Genomic DNA, 23,394 nt, shown 5'->3' with positions numbered 1-23,394 from the left:
TTGGGAGACCCGGAAGAAGCTCCTGGCCAGCTCAGCTCTGGCCATTGCGGCCAATTGGGGAGTAAACCATCGGATGGAAGAGCTCTCTCTCTCTCTCTGCCTCTCCTTCTCTGACTTTCAAATAAATAAATCTTAAAAAAAAAATAAACCAGTTATCAGTGCTCCCTGTTGCCGAGGGGAGCTTAGCGACCACCCCCCAGCCTGGTTTCACAGGTGACGGGGTTCAGAGGAAATCAGCCTCTCCAAGCCACGCAGGCTTCGCCCGTGGGTGATCTCACGGCAGCTCGGCGGTCCCCACGGGATGGGAAAGGCGGGCCGGCGCCATCCCTGCGGCCCAGGCCCCCGAGCGGCCCTCCTCCGCACTGCTCACGAACCGCTCTGTGCATCCGCGCCGCCGGTCGGCCCGAAGCGCTTCGCATTCGCCATCCCGTCCTCCCCACCCCCAAGCTACTCTAGTGCTTCTTCCCCTTCCCGTGCAGGCCACGGAAAAGATGCAGCTTTTGGGCGGGAAAGACCGTTTCCAGCGAATCCGCCAGACGCCTTCATCAAAGGCAGTCGTGACGACTTGACACCCGGTATTCTCGCTTATTCATAAACCCAGCCAATTGTAAAACTCAGATCTAACTCACACACACAAAAAAATTAAAAAGCAGAGGTCCGAGCCCTTCTGGCGGAAAAAAAAAAAAATCACCAAATCCCCTAACGCAGACTCCCACTGCCCAAGCACCAGAGAGCGAGACTCCCCGACGCGAACCTCACAAGCTGAGCGGCGGCCAAGCTCGCTAGGCGACCGCGCCGGGGCCGCAGGCACGCAGGACCACCGCGCCCAGCCGAGCAGCGTGGCGCGGCTCTCCAAGCTCGGCCCGCTCCGCCCCCGCAGCGCGCGTGGGAACGCGGCGTCCTCTCCGGGGCTGTCCACGGCGACCGCCTGAGCACCCCGGGCAGGACTTCCGCCGAGTCTGCCGCGGCCGCCTCTCAGCAGCCGCCGTCTCCTCACGGCCGCCGCCTCCCGCGCCGGCCGGGCCCGCGCGGAGGACCGGATCCCGGGGAAAGGCGCCGCGATGTTGGGCTTTTCCGCCCGGCACCGCGGCGGACACCTCACATCCGGGCGCGCGGCGGCGAAGGCGGCGCCGGGGCCGGAGTGCGTGCTGGGAGTTATTAAGGGAGCGGGGGTGGGGGGCGGGGTGGGAGGGAGGCGGAGAGGAGGGGCGGAGGGCCGGGCCGCGGTTACGGCGGCTGACGAGAGACAGCCCGAGCTGGTGGGGAGGGGGGGCGAGAGCGAGCGCGAAGGCCGCGGGGAGCAGCGCTTGGACCGGCGCGGGCGGCGGCCAAGGCGAAGGGCCGCCGGACGGCGGAGGCGCAGAGGAAGGGCCTGGTGAGGGCGGCGGGGGTCTGGGGCGCCGTGCTCCCTTCCCCACTCTGGGCTCACGGGGGAGAGAAGGGACGCGGGCGGGCGGGCGCGCTGCTCCCGGGGTCGCGTGCGTGAGTGCGGGCGCCGGGGCGCGCGCGGGGGCCGGGCAGGGGCGCGAGGCCCGCGGGGCGGCCGGCTGGGCTGGCGGGGCCCGAGCCGCCAGGCTGGGCCGGGGCGGACGGCGGCGGGCCTGCGCCCGCTCCTGCTCGAAACGCCCGGGCCGGGGGATCTGGCCTCCCGGTTGGCTCCGGCCCGCCTCCCCTCCGTGAGTACCGTGCCCGCCCTTCCTCCGAAGGAGGCCGCGGGGGCCGTGGCCAGGGCCTGCTACGCGCGAGGGGCCGGGGGTGGTTGGGGTCGAGGCCCGGGGACGCGGAGTTTTCGAAGCTGGATCCGGCGCTGCCCTTTCCTTGTCACGGACGCCCCTGACATGGCCACAGGTGCGGCCGGCCCGGCCAGGGGCGCTCGGGCCCCAGCCCCGGTTCCTGAGTCCTGGGTAACAAGGGGCAGCTGGCGCCGTCCCTTGGCAAGTGACAGGGCTTTTTACCACGACCCGGCTTGGCCAGCTCCCGAGCCCCAGCCACTCTCCCACCTGCCCCCCCCCCACTTCGGGAAAGTTCCCCGTCCCCATGGGTGGCAGCGTCTCATTCTCGTTTCTCTTTGTAGTAAAGCTCCTTACAGGTTGAGCCTTGGCTTGGGCACCTTCCGCTTGCTTGCTCTGCTCTCTTGATGCTTAGGCTGTTTCGCTAGTGAGCATAACTTTAGTGCCAGGGGTTCTGGTTCTGGGTGGGTGGGGGCTTGTTTTTTTTTTTTTTTTTTTAACTATCTATTTTAGGAGAACTTTTAAAAAAGTTTCAGTGCCTGAAGCAGCCAGAACTTATGAAAATCGACTGTTCTTGATGACAGTTTTGTGATGGCTTGTGTTTCAGGTGCGAAGAATTCTAGACCAAGGAGCCATGGATAGGAGAAGTGTGGGGGAAACAGAAAATGGAGATGCTTTCGTTGACCTGAAGAAGCTGCGGGCCTCCAAATCACCGCATCGTTACACAAAAGTAGGCGTTGTTACTAATGAAATAGTGTTGCTTTATTGGGGGGGGGGGAGTTAGTTACATTGTGTAGATGCGGTGAGCTCCCTCCCATTGGCCCTATAGACTAAATATTAACTACATTTAGCAAAGGGTTGCTTGGAGCGTTTTTCTGGAAGTGGGACTATGGAGAGTCTAACTTGGAATTTGATCTAGGTGGCTTTTAGGTGAAGGGAATATCGGGTCACATCCCCTATGATTTCCTGAATCTGGGTTGCAGCAAGCTGGGCAAACAGTTGTGAAATTGCCAGTCACCGGCTCGCCTTCTGTGGTATGAGCATTCTCTGAGCTGCCTCTCGGAATCAAGAGGCAGACTGTAAGAATGCCCTTGGGTGTGTTTGGTCGAAGTTAACTGAACTTGAAAATTCTGTTTACGTCTTGGTATTAATTGGATGTGGGCTCTCAGAAGTAAGGTTTCCATCGGATTGTATAGTCATTGAGAAGAGTGCCTCAGAATCTTTTCTGCTACTGATGTTTTTTGATAGGACTCAGCCATAAATTCATTTCTGGGTTTCTGAAATGTTCTGGAGTACCTTGACGTGAAAGATTGTGTTGTAGTTGGACCTGTATTTGTGTTTTAGACCTGCTATTAACATGGCTTCATGTCCCTGGTTTCCTAGGATACTGATTAAAGCCACACCTGCTTTGTATACTGGCACCACAACCCTCACCTACCTGATAAAATACCAGGATTAATACTCATTCTCAAATTTCAGATTTCAAATTTCAAGTTAATACTCAATTTCAGAAAGCAAAACACCTGATGGGGAGGACAGTGGGTCCTCATGTGTAAAAAATCTCCTGGTGATCTGCTGTCTTGGCATGAGAGAAGGCAAGTTGCTGGGAAGTTCTGTCACTCTGCTTATAGATTGGTCTTCCCAGCCGTAGGGTAGGTAGTGTTTCACTGTGTGAACTTGTGGAAAATGTTGGCAGGTGAATTCTGAATGAAGAAAAGCTTATCCAGTGGAGGGAAACTGGTTTGCATACATGGTTTCTAAGTTCCCAGCACTTTTTGAATTAAAGTTCTGACTGGTGGTTAGGTTGGAGAGTCTAGGCAGAGAGCCTTTTGAAACATTTCACACACTGGTCTAGGGTGGCATTCATGTATATTTCTATATTTATGCTTAAGTCACTTTTAAGAGGATGTTATTGATCTCTCTCAAGATAAGGACTCAGGTTTGAAGTAAAGGTTAAGGAGCTCACTGTTGTACATTTTTGACAATCCAGCCTCAGAATTCTGTCAGACCTAGATAAATGTGCCTTCAATAACTGGTTAAGAAGCATTTTTTTTTTTTTTTAATTGACAGTAGAGCTTGCTTTTAACAGTCTTTGTACCAGGTTTAGTCAGGAATAGGTTTACTTTCTACTTCATTCAAGAGGACTTGGTAGGGTGCGGGCTAAGTGGTGTGGTAGGTAGGGTTGCTGCCTGAGAGGCAGGCATCCCTTGTGGGCGCTGGTTTGCATCCTGGCTGCTCTGCTTCAGATCCAGCTCCCTGCTGATGCACCTGGGAGGGCACTGGAGACTGTCTCAGGTGCTTGGGGCCCTGCACCCATGTGGGAGACCCGGAAGAGGCTCTTGTCTCTGCCTCCCTGTAACTCTGCCTTTCAAATAAATAAATAAATCTTTTTTTTAAAAAGACTTAGCAAATGGCAATTTTTTTAAAAAAAGATTTATTTATTTGAAATGCAGAGTTACAGAGGTCTTCCATCTGCTGGTTCACTCCCCAGATGGCTGCAACAGCCAGATCTGGGCTGATCCAAAGCCAGGAGCCACGAGCTGCTTCTGGGCCTCCCATGTGAGTGCAGCAGCCCAAGGACCTGGGCCATCTTCTAATGCTCAGAGAGCTGGATCACAAGTGGAGCAGCCGGGACTTGAATTGGCGCCCATATGGGATGCCGTCACTGCAGACCGGGGCTTTAACCTGCTGCGCCATAGCACTGGCCCCACAAATGGAAATTTGAAGATAAGATAGAATTTAGGCTATGTTGGGATAAGGCTTTCATACATAATGTGTTTCTCGGCACGCAAGTAACTGGGACACAAAGAACTAAACCTGTCTCTCTTTGGAAGGAGCATAAAACCAGCCTGCATTCTGGCACTACGATGAGTATTCTGTCAGTTATACAACTGGAATAATGTTTGAGCCATCCTATACCCAGTTGGACATTTTGAGACAAATGATGGCAATAAAGCATTTAGTCACATTTCCGTCACTTCAGGTTCACAGGCCAGAAGGTCTAGAAGGAGTCAGAGGAAACTTTTCATGAGTGATTTTTAAGAGATTTATTTATTTGAGAGGCAGAGAGAGAGATCCTCCATCCGCTGGTTCATTCCCCTGATGGCTGCAATGTCCAGAGCTGGGCCAATTGGAAGCCAGGAACCAGGAGCTTATTCCAGGTTTCCCACACCAGCACAGGGGCCCAAGCACTTGGGCCATTATCCACTGCTTTCCCATCTTCCACTGATTTAAGCAGAGAGTTGGATCAGAAGTGGAGCAGTAGGGTCTTGAACTGGCATTGCAGATGGAGGCTTTACCTGCTGTGCCACAACACAGGCCCCATGAGTGATTTATTTTGTAGGTGCCATGTTCTGTGGAAATTTTTTTTTAATTTTTATTTTTTGACACGCAGAGTTAGAGACAGAAAGGTCTTCCTTCCATTGGTTCACTCCCCAAATGGCCACTATGGCTGGCACGCTGCGCCGATCTGAAGCCAGGAGCCAGGTCCCTCCTGGTCTCCCATGTGGGTGCAGGGCCCAAGGACCTGGGCCATCCTCTACTGCTTTCCCGGGCCACAGCAGAGAGCTGCACTGCAAGAGGGGCAACCAGGACAGAATCCAGCGCCCCAACCGGGACTAGAACCTGGGATGCCGGCGCTGCAAGGCAGAGGATTAGCCTGTTAAGCCACGGTGCCATCCGGAAACTTTTGTAAATAAGATCTTTACAGTATTGAAAACAACACACACACATTGACCAAGTGAGAGTGCCCCAAACCTTTGGCCCTTAGTTTAGCATTCATTTGCCTTCTGGAAGAAGGTTACTAGTCTGCCACTAAGAACGCAAAGTGTTCTTTTCCCATGAAGGTGGGAGAAGACAGATGTTTGGTCAGGTGCTTCCCAAGGTGCATAGCAGAGTTCCCTTGTGTGTGAGGACATTCTGTAGTCTAGCTCCTCAAGCATCAGTGTGCCTGGGGATCCCTGGAGGACTTGGTGAAATGTGAATTCTAAGTGGGCCTAATGAATGAGATTTTTAACCAGCCCCCAGGTGGAGCCCATGCTGCTGGCCCACTGACCTTTTTTGAGTAGCAGGGTCTTGTTCCTCAGAACTTGATAAACACTGGTGGCGCAGCAGAGCAGCTCAGATGCATGGCAGTCTTAGGGTTCAGAGTGTTTGTTGTGCTCCCAAGACTCTCAGGAACTTGAATTGGTCATGTTGGGAGCTCTTGGGCCTACCCCGAAGCCTCCGTGATGAGGAACAGGGATGATTACAAGTGGGTTTACTGGGTGCACCTGTTAGGCTGGTGTTCTTTTTTTTTTTCTTTTCTTTTCTTTTTTTTTTTTTTTTTTTTTTTTTTGACAGGCAGATTTAGAGAGACAGAGAGAAAGGTCTTCCTTTCCATTGGTTCACCCCCCAAATGGCCACTATGGCCAGCGCTGCACCGATCCAAAGCCAGGAGCCAGGTGCTTCCTCCTGGTCTCCCATGCGGGTGCAGGACCCAAGCACTTGAGCCATCCTCCACTGGACTGGTATTCTTGAGCCCTTACATTATAAGCTCAGGTTTATTTGGCTAGGCCAGTTTCTAAGGCCAGAAGCTATGTTTTCATAGTTTTTAAATGTGCATTTTAATAGTGATGAGTTGTGTCAATGAACATTTGGAGGTTATGGTGTGAGATCCAATCTGGAAGTCATGGCGAAAAGGGGATTTACACAGTGGTTCTCAAAATGTTGCTGAACTGGTGCTAGCACTCTCTAATAACTTGTTAGAAATGCAAATCCCAGTCCACTTCCCAGTAATACAGAGTCAGAAACAGCCCAGCTGATGTTCAGATCCATGTTTTTTTCTTCAAGCGATCAAACTAATCTCAGATGAAATGTGCACATTTGAGCTGTTGCTTTTCTACTCCTCTGTTTCACCACCAGCTCCTTACTAAATGCCTTCACTTACCAGGTGGACCAGGAATAGAGGCAGAGGACACTGAGAACATTCAGCTTGGTAATGACCAGTGAGTAGTAAGCTTGCGTGTTAAGTCCATCCACTGAAAAGTAGGTTTTGGATTATCTGAGTTTAGCCTCATGTGGGTGCTTTATTGTCTGGTCTGATTGTAAATTGAGACCGTTTTAGTCATTAGTGTCTGCAGCTCACTATAGTGATTTTAAAGCATACCACCCTGATTTGTGGCTGGTAGGCCAGTTGGGTCATGGCAGTGGGTATAGCCCTGTTTGTGTCTTTGCCTTAAAACCATGAGGAAAACAGATGAGCAATCTGAAGGGAACGTATCTGAATAACCCTTGCCTTCATACAGAGGCAGGAGACTGGAAGTCCAGCCTCTAAGAGGAAAGTAACTGATGTGCATCCAACTTTGAACTTGGGAAGCAGATGTCAGTTTTTGCTATACAAACTTCTTGTTTGTTAACATTGTATGTAACTTTCATGAAATGAGTTGAGTAGTAACCTCTAACAGGTGGCATTCCAGTGACACATTTAGCTACAAACTTCTGAAGCTAATATAAAAAAGGATGCCAGTTTATTCTGGGAAGTCAGAACTATGGCATGAAAAATCAATGTACAATCCTAACATGTCAGCTGTCCAGAAAACCTAGCTAGCTAAATGGAAATTCTTTTTTTTTTTTTTTTTTTTAAGATTTATTTATTTGAAAGAGTTACACATAGCGAGAAGGAGAGGCGGTGGGGCAGGGAGGGGGGTATCTTCTAACCACTGGTTCACTCCCCAGTTGGCTGCAACAGCTGGAGCTGCACGGATCAGAAGCAAGGAGCCAGGAGTTTTCTTCCAGGTCTCCCATGCAGGTGCAGGGACCCAAGGACTTGGGCCATCTTCCGCTACTTTCCCAGGCCACAGCAGAGAGCTGGATCCAAAGTGGAGCAACTGGGACTTGAACCTGTGCCCATATGGGATGCCGGTGCTATAGGCAGTGGCTTTACCCATTATGCCACAGCTCTGGTCCCTGGAAATTCTTAGAGGGGGTAGTGGGCAAGAGCATAGAGACTATTTTTCTTTCTTTCTTTTTTTTTTTTAAGATTTATTTTATTTGAAAGTCAATTACGGCCTGCGCCGCGGCTCAATAGGCTCATCTTCCGCCTGCGGCGCCAGCACCCTGGGTTCTAGTCCCATTCGGGGTGCCGGATTCTGTCCCGGTTGCTCCTCTTCCTGTCCAGCTCTCTGCTGTGGTCCGGGAGGGCAGTGGAGGATGGCCCAAGTGCTTGGGCCCTGCACCCGCGTGGGAGACCAGGAGGAGGCACCTGGCTCCTGGCTTCGGATCAGCGCGGTGCGTCAGCCGCAGCGGCCATTAGGGGGTGAACCAACGGAAGCCTTTCTCTCTTTCTCTCTCTCACTGTCCACTCTGCCTGTCAAAAAAAAAAAAAAAAAAAAGTCAATTACATAGAGGTCTTCCATCTGCTGGTTCACTCCCTCATTGGCTGCAACGGCCAGAGCTGTGCCAGTCCGAAGCCAGGAGTTTCTTCTGGGTCTTCCACACGGGTGCAGGGGCCCAAGGATTTAGGCCATCATCTGCTGCTTTCCCAGGCTGTGGCAGAGAGCTGGATCGGAAGTGGAGCAGCCAGGACTGGAACTGGTGCCCATATGGGATGCCAGCACTGCAGGCGGTGGCTTTACTCACTACGCCACAGTGCTGTCCCCGAGACCATCTTCTGACTGCTGTTTGCTAGCTGCTGCAGTTCTGAGTCTGCTTCAGAAGTTACGATGCAGGTCCCCATAGGTGTCCTCCCTTTGTGCATGGTGGGAACTTTGAACTAAAGGATCCAGTTATTACACAATTGAAATCTTTTAACATAGCAGTTTGTGCAAGGGACCTTTAACTCAGGAAAGGGTGCTGTGAGCAGAGACTGAGTAAGGAGCCATCTGCTCAAGGAGGTGACAGTTTGTGTCAGGGTTGTCAGCGATCCCGGTGAACAGGATAGGCTCAGCACCAAGTGGCCGAGTGACACAGGAGTGATGCACTCTCCTTTCCCTCTAAAGAGAAGCACTGCAGGACAGGGTAAAGGGCTGTTGCGCTCCACTGACCACTTAGCTGGGTGGCCTTTAGCCGAGTACTCTGAATGTCATCCTTTCCTCCTGTGAGATGAAGGCGGGATGGTGAGTAATACCTGCCTCGGAGGTAATACCCCCCTCTGAGGGGGGTAAATGAGAAATATGCCAGGTGCTCAGAAAACTGCCTGTCACATAGTAAGAGCTAAGAACTGCTTTGGGGGCCGGTGCCGCGGCTCACTAGGCTAGTCCCCCGCCTGCAGCGCTGGCACACCGGGTTCTGGTCCCGGTCGGGGCACCAGATTCTGTCCCGGTTGCCCCTCTTGCAGTCCAGCTCTTTGCTGTGGCCCGGGAAGGCAGTGGAGGATGGCCCAGGTCCTTGGGCCCTGCACCCCATGGGAGACCAGGAGAAGCACCTGGCTCCTGGCTTTGGATCAGCGCGGTATGCCGGCCGCAGCGGCCATTGGAGGGTGAACCAACGGTAAAGGAAGACCTTTCTCCCTCTGTCTCTCTCACTGTCCACTCTGCCTGTCCAAAAAAAAAAAAAAAACCACAACTGCTTAAGGGAACAAGGTGGGGCTGCAGGGCTGCAAAATACAGCTCCTTGGCAGCCAGCTTCAGATCAAGACGCCCAATCTGTAAATGTCACGGGACCACCTGCACTTTAATGTCAAAGCAGAAAGCTCTGTTGAGGATGGTCCTGTTTTAGGTTTCACTCTAGTATTTACCTTCTTGCTTATGTACTGGTTACAGTGCTTTTATCACTTGCATAAGCACGTTCAAAATCTAAGGGGTGTGTGTGTGTGTTGTTTGCTTTAAAGATTTTATTTATTTTGAGAGGTAGAGCCACAGACAGAGGGAGAGAGAAAGGTCTTCCATCCACTGGTTCACTCTCCAAATAGCCACAACGGCCAGAGCTGGGTGGATCTGAAGCCAGGAGCTTCGTCTAGGTCGCCCACACCTGTGCAAGGGCCCAAGCACTTGGGCCATCTTCCACTGCTTTCCCAGACCATATCAGAGAACTGGATCAGAAGAGAGCGGCCGGGACACAAATGGGACCCCATATGGGAATCCAGTGCCTCGTGGCTTAGCTTACTGTACCACAGTACTAGCCTCTGGTCCCCCCCCCCCCCACCAAGGTTTGTTTTTCTTTGAAAGGCAGAGTTACTAGGAGAGAAAGAGAGGTCTTCCATCCACAGGTTCACTCCCCAAATGGCCACAATAGCTGGGGCTTGACCAGGTTAAATCTAGGAGCCAGAAACTCTGGTCTCCCAGGTGTGGCAAGGATCCAAATACGTGTGCCACCTTCTACTGCATTCCCAGGCCATGTTAGCAGGGAGCTGAATCAGAAATGGAACAACGGAGGCTTGAACTAGCACTCATTTGGAATGCTGACATTGCAGGCGGCAGTTTAACCTGTTACACCACAACGCCGACCCCTAAGGTTCATTTTTAATGTGTTGGCCAGACCAGCAGAAAAACACAGGCTTTCCTATCTTTTCATTCCCATTTTCTTAGTTTCATATAAATTCTTTGACTAGAAGAAAGTTTTTGCATCAAGTCATTAAATGCTTGGATGAATTCGGATATTAACTCCTGCTTAGCACCTCTGCATGATCTGGTTAGATTCCTGATCTGCCTGCAAGATCTGTTGTAAACAGTACTCTTTGAACAGCCAACTTCACAAAGAAAGGATGACAGAATGTGTCCCACACAGCTCCTCAAGTTGTTAGTGCACCTTTGCCCTGGCTTTATGCTCTTTTCAGAACAGCTATTTGACTCTAGAATGAAGTGTCAGGTCAGTTCAGCACCTGTGTGAGAGCCTGCTGGGCCAGGCCCAGTACTAGAGGGCATAGGGTGGGGAGGGATTGGAAAAGAAGTTTGTTAAAGACAGATCCTAACCTAATTGTTGCTCTCAGGACATTTGATGCCTTTAGGAAGAGCCGGGCATGCAGGTGGGGCACTGGGGAACTTTGAGAGTGCTTTGACCATTGACAATAAAGTAAAGTTTTTTTGAGATTTATTTTTATTTGAAAGGAAGAGATAGACAAAGATCTTTCATCTGCTGGTTTATTCCCCACAGCCAGGGCTGTGCCAGGCTGAAACCAGGAGCCAAGAACTCCATCCAGGTTTCCCAAATGAGTGGCAGGGGCCCAAGTTCCTGGGCTATCATTCCCTGTCTTTCTGAGCATATTAGCAGGGAGCTAGCTCCAAAGCATAGTAGCCAGGACTCAAACCAGTCTTCTGGTTTGGGATGTAGGCATCCCAAGTGGCAGTATCTGCCATGATGCCCCCCCCCAAAAAAAATTGCTTTTTTTTTTTTAAATTCCACCTTAAAATTAAAATGAAGCTTGTTATACCTGCGTTGAATGTAGCTCACAAAGGCAGAGAATATCCCCTTTAGAACTCTTTTATAAATGTGACTTAAGTGATATTCTGTGTGTCAGAATGTCAGCAGAATGGATGGTCCCTTCTGCATGGTACTGCTGCAGAAAGAAACTGGATGAGGACTTTAACTACTGTTGCTTGGGCTTCCTGCTTTCATACTGATGACCGGAGTCGGATATGTTAGTAATTTCCAGATGGGAGGCTTGACAAATTTTCTTCATCGAAAACTGCTACAACTAAGAAAATCTGTTTATACTTCTTGGGTGTGTGCAGCTCTTAGGCAATTAGCAGCTTGTTCTTGCCTGGTCAGGTTTTAGTAACCTGTGTAGAAAATGAGTTCTCTTTGCATTAACTTTTCTGTTGTCCAGATGAGAATTTTAGTGAATTTGTCTGTGACTGGTGAGTTCTTGTCCTTAAATCTCAAATGGGCAATCTCATTCTCTTCAAACACTCAAGGGGAAGCACCACTCTCAGTTACAGTAGACATTTTCCAAGGAGTTTGCCTTTAGGCAAAGTTGAAAGTCTGGTTTGGAAATACCTAAGCAGGTTTCCTTTCCAGGAGTAATTGATGTTAAGGGCTCTTGATGAGATGACAAGTTCAAGAACACTTCTCTCTGAGAGATTGAAAGGGCCATGGGGCAGGGCCGTGTCATCTATTGCTGGGCCCTGAGCTTGGCGCATAGGAAGGTTCTGTGGAACGTTCCGGAAAGAAGTTCCTGGTTTCTCTCCTCCCCACTCGAGTGGGACGTCCTCTCAGGTGAGATACCACATGCGCATCTTAGGACATTGCTGAGAGGCAACATGTTTAGCTCTCTAAACTGGATAAGGAAGATCTTTTTTTTTTTTTCTCTAAACGTCTAGGTGAGCTTTGGGCTGCATTTTGAGAAATGGTCAATTAAAAGCATTAATTCTTAGTTTTTGTGGGGGTCCACTGGCGATCTTCTAAAGGTGGGAAATTGGAGAAATGTATTATTTATTTATTTATTTATTTTTGACAGGCAGAGTTAGAGAAACAGAGAGAAAGGTCTTCCTTCCATTGGTTCACCCCCCAAATGGCTGCTATGGGCGGCATGAACCCAGGGTGCTGGCACCGCAGGCGGAGAATTAGCCAAGTGAGCTGTGGCGCTGGCCAGAAATGTATAATTTTAACATAGATTATTTCGATGAGGCAGGGATGTATTACATTCCTCAAGGCTCTGGAACTTGTTTACGAAACCCCACTCTGACTGTAAATATAATTCTGCAGAGATGTTTACAGTCCCAGCGCCTTTTTTTTTTTTTTTTTTTTTGGACAGGCAGAGTGGATAGTGAGAGAGAGAGAGAGAGAAAGGTCTTCCTTTTTGCCGTTGGTTCACCCTCCAATGGCCGCTGCAGCCGGCGCATCTCACTGATCCGAAGCCAGGAGTCAGGTGCTTCTCCTGGTCTCCCATGCAGGTGCAGGGCCCAAGCACTTGGGCCGTAGCAGAGAGCTGGCCTGGAAGAGGGGCAACTGGGATAGGTGCCCCGACCAGGACTAGAACCCGGTGTGCCGGCACCACAAGGCGGAGGATTAGCCTGTTAAGCCACGGCGCCGGCCTCCCAGCGCCTTTTACAACCCAAGAATTTGTAAATTTTTTTTGATTTGTTTTGTTTGTTTGACAGGTAGAGTTACAGACAGACAGAGAGAAAGGTCTTGCATCCGTTGGGTCACTCCCCAAATGACCACCATGTCAGGCGCTGCTCCGATCCGAAGCCAGGAGCCAGGTGCCTCCTCCTGGTCTCCCATGAAGGTTCAGGGGCCCAAACACTTGGGCCATCCTCCACTGCTCTCCTGGCCCACAGCAGAGAGCTGTACTGGAAGAGGAGCAACCGGGACTAGAACCCAGTGCACATATGGGATGCCGGCGCCACAGGTGGAGGATTAACCAAGTGAGCCACAGCACTGGCCCCGGAATCTGTATTTTTATTCAGTTGGGTGATGATGGTTTTTGTTTACCCAGTTTGAGTCTATTGGTGAAGAAAGTGGCTGTTGTTCCTTTGTAGACAGGTGAGCTGTGTTCTTAGAGGTGCACCCTGGTACAAATGAAGTTGGTAAGGTTAATGCCAGTGTACAGCCAGCTTGGTACTCCGCCTCCTGCTCTTACAGGCCTGTCAGGTGTGTACGATTGCTTACTGGAGCATGTATTCACACTGTGTGTATGCCACACAGGAAAAGTGGAATACTACAGCAGTGGTAGTGAGAATGTTTTTACCGACCTGAGCTACTCTGGTGTTTATCAGTCTGTAATGAGAGCAGCAAGTCTATAAGAAGAGAAATGACAGGGAGCAAAACATTAGCCTCTGGTCACTGAGCCACTTCACTTCATTTACTCAGATTTTTGAGATATAATTTATGTAAAGAAAATTTGCTCTTTTTAAAGTGTACCATTCAGTGGTTTTCAGTAAGTTTACAAAGTTATATAACCATTCCAAAACATTTCCATCACCTTAAACAGAAACCCTGCATCCATACACAGTTACTCCCCGTTGTCTTCTCCCCCAGCCTCTGGATTTACCTGTTCGGAACGTAGAGTCCCATGGTGAGTCTGGGCTCTTTGACTTAACTGAGTGTTCTCACTGTTCATCCTTGAAAGTTGGACATATCTGTCTTCACTCCTTTTTATTGCCGAATAACATTCCGTTTTGTGGATACAGCACATTTTGTTTATTCATCACTTGATGGACACACAGATTGTTTTCACTAACCATGGAATGGCCAAAAGGCTTTTGTGTGTAATAATAAGGGGATTTGTGTACAGATTTGGTGACCATGTTTTCCGAATTCTTTGGTCTATACTGAATATTAGAATGGTGGGGTTGTGTGGTATAACTGATTAACTTTGGTTGTTTAAGGATTTATTTGTTTGGAAGGCAGAGTTAGAGAGGGAGAGACAGAGGTCTTCCATTTGCTAGTTCACTCCTCAGATGGTCACAGCAGTCAAGGCTGAGCCATGCTGACTCAGAAGCTTAGAACTCCATCCACATCTCTACTGCTTTCCCAGTTGCATTAGCAGGGGCTGGATTGGAAGTGGAGCAGCTGGAGCTTGAACTGGTGCCCCTGTGGGATGCTGGCATCTCAGATAGTGGCTTGACCAGCTGTGGCACAATGCTGGCCACAACTGAGTAACTGAGAAGCCACTCCTCCACAGCAGCTTTATTTTCCTTCAGCAGTGTTTGAGAGCTCTTGCCAACATTTGTTATTTTGCCTTTTTAAAAAAATTATAGCCATCCTAGAGGATGTGAATTGGCATCTCACTGTCATTTTGAAATGCATTTCCCTAGTGACTAATGATGTTGAACATATTACGTGTGCTTGTTGGCCATTGTGAATCTTCTTTGGAAAAATATTTACTGAAATGACTCGCCTGTCTTTTTTTCTTTTTTCTTTTTTTAAGATTTATTTATTTATTTGAGAGAGTTACAGAGAGGCAGAGGCAGGGGAGAGAGAGGTCCCTCATCTGCAGGTTCACCCCCCAAATGGCTGCAACAGCCAGAGCTGGGCTGATCTGAAGCCAGGAGCCAGGATCTTCTGGGTCTGCTACTTGGGCCATTTTCCACTACTTTTCCAGGCCATAACAGATAGCTGGATCAGAAGTGGAGCAGCCGTGACTCGAACCAGCACCCATATGGGATGCTGGCTTTACAGGCAGCAGCTTTACCTGCCATACCACAGCACTGGCCCCTTGCCTGTCTTTTTGTTGAGTTGTAGATAGTGTAGATACTAGATCATTATCAGATACGTGATTTGTAAATGTATTTTCCCATCCTGTGGGTTGTCTTTCCATAAAGGGTATTTTAACAAAGGTAACAAGCTGCCTTACTAAAAGGGAGATGAGCCAAGGAGAAATGACGGTTCAGTGTAGTAGATCATCCTAATGGAATCCTGGAACAGAGACAGCCCAATAATTCAAAGTTAAGAAAATGTGAATTAAATAGGGACTTTAGTTGATACCTATGTATCAGCTGTCTCATTAACTATAACAAATGTGTATCATACTAATGTGTAGTGTTCATGATAGGTAAAGTTGGATGAGGGATACATAGGAACCTCCTCATATCAAAAATATCAAATATTCCACAGCTCTCTGCTGTGGCCTGGGAAAGCAGTAGAAGATGGCCCGAGGCTGGCCTTGTGACATAGCAGGTAAAGCCACTGCCTGCAGTCCCAGCATTCCATATGGGTGCCGGTTCAAGAACCAGCTGCACTATTTCCGATCCAGCTCTCTGCTATGGCCTGGGAAAGCAGTAGAAGATGGCACTCATGTGAGAGACCTGGAAGAAGCCCCTGGCTCCTGGCTTCAGATTGGCGCAGCTGTGGCCATTGCGGCCATCTGGGGATTGAACCAGTGGATGGAAGACCTTTCTCTCTGTTTCTACCTCTCTCAGTAACTCTTTCAAATAAATAAATCTTTAAAAAAATATATCAAATACCTGGGGCTGGCATTGTGGCAGAGCGGGTAAAACTGCTACCTACAACACTGGCATCCCATGTGTGGGCACTGATTCATTTCCCTGCTGCTCTACTTCCAATCCAACTTCCTGCTAATGGCCTGGGAAAAGCAGTAAAAGATGGCCCAAGTACTTGGGCCCCTGCTACCCATGTGGGAGACTTGGATAAAGCTGGCTCAGCCTGGCCCAGCCCTGGCCATTGTGGCCATCTAGGGAGTGAACTAGCAGATAGAAGGTAGATCTCTCTCCAAGTCTCTCCCTCTAACTTTCAAATAAAAATATATCTTTTGGGAAAAAGAAGTATCAAATACCTAATACCAAAAAGTCAAAATATATCAAATACCTAAATATAAAAGTTAAGTAGGAAACACTTAGAAGAAAACATGGGTGGTATAAAACTGGTTTAAGTAGAGACACCTTAGCTATGATACCCAGTGCACAAGTGACAAGGGAGAAAAAAGAGATAAACTAAACTTTATCAAATTAAACTTTTAATTTTCAGAGGATACTGTTAGTGAAGAAAACAGCTTTTCATCCCCTGTAGTCTGAGTTTTGGCCATTGCACTTGGCCAGAGATACACCCTTGCACTAATGGTATTAAAATATTTATGATCCCCACCAAAAAGAACAAAATTTTATCTTTCTGGATGTTTTGTGGCTTTGTTAAAATGTTTTAATCATTTCCAGTTGACTCCTAAGTAAATAGATAAAATCATCAAAGTTTAGGCAAACCACTGTGGTAGTAGAGAGAGAGCACCTATCACTTGGGCTCCCTATTATCTTTTGGAGTTAAAAGTTTCAAACAAAATCTCATTGTTAGGAAACTTACATATGAAGAATATATACATTTGATTGTGAAATACATTGTTTTTGGTTTAACACTAGGGTTTTTGGATTAATGTTTGGATTTTGGGGTGTGGGTAGAAATGGATTTGCAGTAATCTTTAAGTTACCTCTGATGAAGAAAATTGCTTTGCAGTGTTATATGTATTTCCTGTATGGCAAGGTTCTTCCTGTTTCTATGGGAAAGTTCTTAAGCCCTCCTAAAGGATTTCTGTATTGTGATAATCTAATACCTGCATAACTGCTGTTGGGCCCTGCAACCACAAATGTCTCTCACCCCTGCAGCTCTGATCCCACGTTTGGCCTGCAGATTTCTCCACTGGCTATTTTGCTGGGGGTATGTCATTGCTTTGACAGTTCTTCAGAATTTTGAACAGCTTCTAGGCATTTTCTTTTTTTTCCCCCAAGATTTATTTATCTATTTGAAAGGCATAGTCTCAGAAGCAGAGAGAGCAAGAGGTGTTCGATCTGCTGGTTCACTCCCCAGATGGCCACTACAGCTGGAGCTCATCCTGTTTGAAGCCAGAAGCTTCCTCCTGGTTTCTTATACCGGTGAAGAGGCCCAGGCACTGTGGCCATCTTCTGCTTTCCCAGGCTATCAGTAGGGAGCTGGATCAGAAGTGGAGCAGCTGGGATTCAAGCTGGCGCCCAAATGGGATGCCAGCACTGTAGGCAGCGGCTTTACCCGTTATGCCACAGTGCCAACCCCTAAGCATATTTATTTGAAAGGCAGAGTTAGGGAGGGACAGAGAAAAGAGATCTTCCATTCACTGGTTCACTCCCCAAATGTGCACAGCAGCCAGGGCTAAGCCTGGCCAAAGCCAGGAATCCAGAACTCCACCCCAGTCTCCTAAGAATAGTAGAGGCCCAAGCTTTGGGCCATCTTCTGCTGCTTTCCCAGGTACATTAGCAGGGAGCTGGATCAGAAGTGGAGCAGATGGGGCTCATACTGGTGCCCACATGGGATGCCAGAGGTTTAACCCCCTGTACCACAGCACTAACCCCATTTTCTTCCTTTCCTTTTCCTTTTCCTTTCCCCCTCCCTCCCTTCCTACCTCCCTTTCTTCCTTCTTCCCTTCCCTCCCTTCCCCTCCCTTCCCCTTGGCATTTATTACATGCAGTGCACAGTGGGGTGGTCACTTGGTCCACCAGTGGCCACAAAGTGGGGCCATGCACACGCCCTCATTTTTGTGTATTTGAAAATCTGTTTCTCAGTTTTACATGTTTTTTGTTTTTTTAGATATTTCTGCCCAGTGAGACATATAATTCATAATGATTGATATCCTAGTTTCTGTTTTGTTTTTAAGATTTATTTGTTTTTTTTTGAAAGGCAGAGAGAGAGAGGTCTTCCATCCGCTGGTTCACTCCCCAAATGGCTGCAATGGCAGGAACTGAGCCAACCTGAAGCCAGAAGCCAGGAGCTTCTGGGTCTCCCATGCAGGTGCAGGGACCCAAGGACTTGGGCCATCTTCTACTGCTTTCCCAGGTGCATTAGCAGGGAGCTGGATCAGAAGTGGAGCAGCCAGGACTGGAACTGGCGATGCAGGTGGTAGCCTTACGTGCTACGCCACAGTGCCCCCAATATCCTAGTTTGAAGACTAAAATGTGGCCGCCGCAGCTCAATAGGCTAATCCTCCGCCTGCGGTGCCAGCACACCAGGTTCTAGTCCCGGTCGGGGCGCCAGATTCTGTCCCGTTTGCCCCTCTTCCAGGCCAGCTCTCTGCTGTGGCCGGGAGTACAGTGGAGGATGGCCCAAGTGCTTGGGCCCTGCACCCCATGGGAGACCAGGAGAAGCACCTGGCTCCTGGCTTCGGGTCAGCGCGGTGCACCGGCCACAGCGGCCATTGGAGGGTGAACCAACGGCAAAGGAAGACCTTTCTCTCTCTCTCTCTCTCACTGTCCACTCTGCCTGTCAAAAATAAAATAAAATAAAATAAAATAAAATAAAATAAAATAAATAATAAAAAAAAAGACTAAAATGTCCTTTGGCCCTAGAGCATTTTGGTGTCTTAAAGAAAACATTTAGAGGCTTCAGGTTTCTGAAGATACTGAATGAAGTTGTAGTGTGCTCACATGAGGGTGCCTAAACGCTGGAGAGCAAATCTGTCCATCCTTGCCCCGAGGTGGAAGCAGTGATCTGAGAAGCATCCTCCCTCCCCTGTGAGGCCTGTGCTATGAGTGGCAGAGGTCGCCACACAGTAGCTTTTTTTTTGTTTTTCCAAATCACTTGCAGCACTTTACTGGTACTGAAAGTTTGGGATTTCCTTTGTTTTACTTTATTAGGGAGATAGTAACGTTTCTGTGTATGAGCAGGGTGTGTGTGTGTCTTTCATTTGTGTACTCACGAATGCTTGCATTTCCTGATTTTGCTGAAGGGGCTTATGAGCAAACTCACTGCCTAGGCTTTGGTTTCTTCTTACCATTCTCCACTTGAAGGAACAAAAATTTCTCAGAGAAATGGATGTTCCTAGGGCTGAGACTGAATAGATACATGATAATCCAGAAAATAAGATAGTGCTTTAAAAAAGAAAAATTATAGGGGCATGGTGAAAGGATATAGGAGCCAACTGGAAGCGGTTCCCACTGGCAGAACATGTCAGTCCATACCCATGCAAACCGGCAGGTGAATGCAGGTGAGGGAGAGGTGCGTGTTCACAGTGTAATGCCAAGTGCTGGCTGATAAATAGAGCTGGATTGGAAAACGAAGAATGGTTTGGGCAAGAATCATTAATGGTTTATGACGCATTGGGTTAAGCACTGCTTGGGCCACCGCTGGAGTCCCAGGTTTGAGTCCTAGCTGCTGCACGCTTCTGAGACAGCCTCCTCTGCACCTGGGAAGCAGAGGATGATGGCCCGAGTGCTTGGGTTCCTGTCACTCGTGTGAGACCCAGAGGGAATTCCTGGCTTCTAGCTCCTGGCTTTGGCATTGCCCAGCCCTGGATGTTACTGACATCCAGATGGGAGATATCTCTGTTCCCCTCTTTCTTGTCATTGTGTCTTTCAAATAAATCTTTTCTAAATTACGGGGTGGGGGAATGTTGATGAGGCCATGGTGTTTGGATGACTGTAAAGTGTCCTGTAGGATGGGCGTTTTGCCTAGCAGTGAAGATGTGTGTGTCTCATGGGAGTACCAGGGTCCATGGCTGCTTCTGACTCCTGACTCCAGCTTCCTCCTGTTGCAGATCTTGGAAGGCAGTGATAGCTCAAGTAATTGGGTTCCTACCATTCATATAAGAGACCTAGAGTGAGTAAGTTCCAATCCCCCATCTTCACCCCTACTAGCCCAGTATCAGCCATTGCAGGTATATGGGGAATAAATCAGTGGGTGAGAGTACTCACTCTTGTGCATGCTCACTCCCCTCCTCCCCAAATAAATACAAATTTAAGCAAATGAAAATAAAAGTATTGACCTACAGATTGCATGCTGACTGCAAGTAGGAAAGTAGAAACTGGAAAGCCAACTGAGAAACTGGAATACCTTGACCAAGTGATTAAAATTAGCGTTGCTTTAGCCGGCGCCACGGCTCACTAGGCTAATCCTCCACCTTGCGGCGCCGGCACACCGGGTTCTAGTCCTGGTTGGGGCGCCGGATTCTGTCCTGGTTGCCCCTCTTCCAGGCCAGCTCTCTGCTGTGGCCAGGGAGTGCAGTAGAGGATGGCCCAAGTCCTTGGGCCCTGCACCCCATAGGAGACCAGGATGAGCACCTGGCTCCTGCCATCGGATCAGCGCGATGAGCCGGCCGTAGCGCGCCAGCCGCGGCGGCCATTGGAGGGTGAACCAACGGCAAAGGAAGACCTCTCTCTCTCTCTCTCTCTCTCTCTCTCTCTCTCTCTCCACTCTGCCTGTAAAAAAAAAAAAAAAGCGTTGCTAATGGGAACAAATGGGCATCATGGTCACCCAGAGTGTCCTCTGAGAAGGATGCATTATCTCTTTGGTTAGTGTTCTGCTCCAATGATGCTTCACTTCAGCCTTTTTTTTTTTTTAAGATTTACTTATTTATTTGAAAATCAGTTACACAGAGGAGAGAGAGAGGTCTTCCATCCGCTGGTTTACTCTGTGATTTGCCGCAAAAGCCGGAATTGTGCCAATGTAAAGCCAGGAGCTTCCTCCGGGTCACCCACGTGGGTGCAGGGGCCCAAGGACTTGGGCCATCTTCCACTGCTTTTCCAGGCCACAGCACAGAGCTGGATCAGAACTGGAGCAGCTGGGACTTGAACTGGCACCCACATGGGATGCTGGTACTGCAGGCGGTGGCTTTTACCTGCTATGCCACAGCACCGGCCCCTAGCCTCAGTCTTAATCACAGGGGAAGACATCAGACAGATCCAAAATGAATAATTGTCTCTTTTAAAAAGACTATGTTCTTCAGCAGTGTCAGTGTCATAATAGGCAAATATTCCAGAAGAGAACAAAATGCTAGAACAGCTACATATCTGATTCTGTCCTGGTCCCTGTGTTGGAGGGTGGGGAAGGTAAACATAAAGGACATTATTTGGTCAGCTGACAAAATTGGAGGTGAACAGGTAGGTTAAAGTATTAGTGATTACTGTGGCTATATCAGACACACAGGTCATCTTGCCCGGGATGTACAGAAGGAAGTCTGTGTATGCCAAGGTATCCATTGTATGTTATATTAACCAAGGAAGATAAAATGGTCAGTGACATCATTTTCTGTAGGGCCAGATTCTCCCATGAAACTAGATATGGGGGCCAGTGCTGCGGCGTAGTGGGTATAGCTGCCGCCTGCAGTGCCAGAATCCCATATCGGCACCAGTTTGAGTCCTGGCTGCTCCACATCCAATCCAGCTCCTTGCTATGGCCTGGGAAAGCAGTAGAAGATGGCCCAAGTCCTTGGGCCCCTGCACCCACATGGGAGACCCAGAAGAGGCTCCTGGCTTTGGATCAACACAGCTCTGGCTGTTGCAGCCAACAGGAGAGTGAACCAGTTCATCCTGTGTGCACTCTGTCTTTCTCTATCTCCCTCCCCTCCCCCCCCCCCCGTGTAACTCTTTCAAATAAAATAAATCAATCTTTAAAAAGAAAAAAAGAAACCAGATACATGGTTGCAATAGAAGATCCACGTTCTTGGGAAATTGATACTGATATTTAGGATGAAGAAGGATGACTTACACAAGTTATTCTCAAAGTGTTTAAAGGAAATATATATACATATGTATATATGTATATATACACATAGTATATGTATATATACATATGTATGTGTATATATACATATGTATATATGTATATATGTATATATATATGTATATGTATATATATACTTCTTCTTGGGGAGAAGAGTAAGTATATGAGTTCTGGCAAATAGTATTCAGGTGTTTTTTGTGAGAACTTCCAGAAAACCCAAGGGGCCAGCATTGTAGCGTAGCGGGTAAAGTCACTACCTGCAGCGCCAGCAGTCCATATGTGTGCCAGTATGTGTCCCAGCTGCTCCACTTCGATTCTGCTCCCTGCTAATGGCCTTGGAAAAGCAGCAAAGGATGGCTGAGGTGTTTGGGCCCCTGCCACCAAGTGGGAGGCCCAGATGAAGCTCCTGGCTTTGGCCTGGCCCAGTCTTGGCCATTGCAGCCATCTGAGGAGTGAACCAGTGAATGAAAGATCTTTCTCTCTTGCTCTTTCTAACTCTCGCTCTCTAATAAATCTTTTATTAAAAAAAAGGCATTTATCCCCTTGTAAATCAGTGTCTAATAGGTGTAAAAGTAGTTTTATCTAAAGCTGAAGCTTTCATTCCTTGATGAGCATTTAGTGTTGTGGAATATATTACTGGAACTAAGGAATGTTTTAGCAATACACTGATTACTGTTAAGGTACTTGATAATTCTGTTTGAACTTTTTCATGGTCCAACTCCGTTGCTTCCTGGAATAAGCCAAGAAATAAATAAGAATTGTATGACATGCTTAAAATGGACACCGAGAACAGAAGAGTGTAGCCTGAGAAACGTGATTCAAAGATCTCCATTTGATTTCTCTTTCTAGGAGGAGCTCTTGGATATCAAAGAACGGCCCCATTCCAAGCAAAGGCCTTCCTGTCTCTCCGAAAAATATGACAGGTATGGGTGTCATTCTAGTCATTAACTTTTTAATACACCAGCATTAGCAAATTGCGAATTGTATTGTTTTGAGGGTTTGGGTAGAAGGAAGGGTAGGGGAAGGGTTTCAGGAATTATAACATAGGTTTCAATTCTCTCTTAATGGAGCTAAAAGGAGAAAAAGGCTCTGACAGGGTCACACAGAATGCAGAATAGAGTTGAACCCAGGAGTCTCCCCAGGGCTTTTCTCCCTGCTGATGGTTCCTGTGCTGTGCCTTAAGTGTTTCTTCAAGGGCCTGCCCCAGGCACGCTGATCCACAGGGTACTGAACCCTTTATTTGTCCCCTGCTCCTCCTCCACTGAGCCGTTGCATTATCGCATTTTAGTTTCCTTCAAAAGAGGTAGAAGACTTTCATTTGAAAAATCCATTAGCCAAAATGGTCTGAAAAACTGCAATAACCTTGTATTGTATTTCTTGTTGTCACCTCATTAATTCCTTAAATATCAAGGTAGATGTTTCATATTGGCTTACATTTTTCACATTTAAAGTATCCTGTGTGTTTAATGTATTTGGTGCAGAAGACTTTTGAAAACTAGTATGTACGATAAGGCCTGTTAAACCTGGATGCCTTACCACCTTTCACTGATGAAGGTGATATTTGAATAACGGCTGTTCCTGTGGTTAGGATTTTTCATAATTCTCTGAATAGCTAGTTTTTCTTTGCTAAAGTCAAAGTTTTTTATGCTTCAAGTTAATATTTGTTAACAGCTTTCTTTTTGGCGTAAAATGAAGTTGCCATGGGCAGATACACTAGCTTTTATTCTTTTTTTTTTTTTAAGATTTATTTATTTGAAAGAGTTACACAGAGATGAGAGAGAGAGCGCGCGCGAGCGAGAGGTCTTCCATCTGCTGGTTCATTCCCTAAATGGCC

At 48.1% G+C, this 23,394-nt stretch overlaps 1 protein-coding gene across 4 annotated transcripts in view; it reads left to right on the top strand.

Moving 5' to 3' along the window:
* The first annotated feature begins 1,271 nt into the window (after positions 1-1,271).
* The window catches only part of EIF4ENIF1 (eukaryotic translation initiation factor 4E nuclear import factor 1), a 56,398-nt gene continuing 34,275 nt past the window's right edge, over positions 1,272-23,394 (top strand). For 2 of the 4 annotated variants that reach the window (XM_062182734.1, XM_062182730.1), the window contains exons 1-3: positions 1,272-1,375; positions 2,338-2,460; positions 22,410-22,483. In XM_062182734.1, coding sequence (XP_062038718.1) covers positions 2,365-2,460; positions 22,410-22,483 — 170 coding nt within the window. In that variant the 5' untranslated portion in view covers positions 1,272-1,375; positions 2,338-2,364. Of the gene's footprint in view, positions 1,376-1,658; positions 1,677-1,790; positions 1,849-2,337; positions 2,461-22,409; positions 22,484-23,394 lie in introns of those variants that run through there. The other 2 variants (XM_062182732.1, XM_062182731.1) reach the window with 2 other exon arrangements.

The sequence above is a fragment of the Lepus europaeus genome, chromosome 23 (genome assembly GCF_033115175.1).
Source record: "Lepus europaeus isolate LE1 chromosome 23, mLepTim1.pri, whole genome shotgun sequence".
In the NCBI taxonomy this organism is placed as follows: Eukaryota; Metazoa; Chordata; class Mammalia; order Lagomorpha; family Leporidae; genus Lepus; species Lepus europaeus.
Note: the sequence above shows the minus strand (reverse complement) of the source record. Positions and strands in the feature narration are given on the sequence as shown.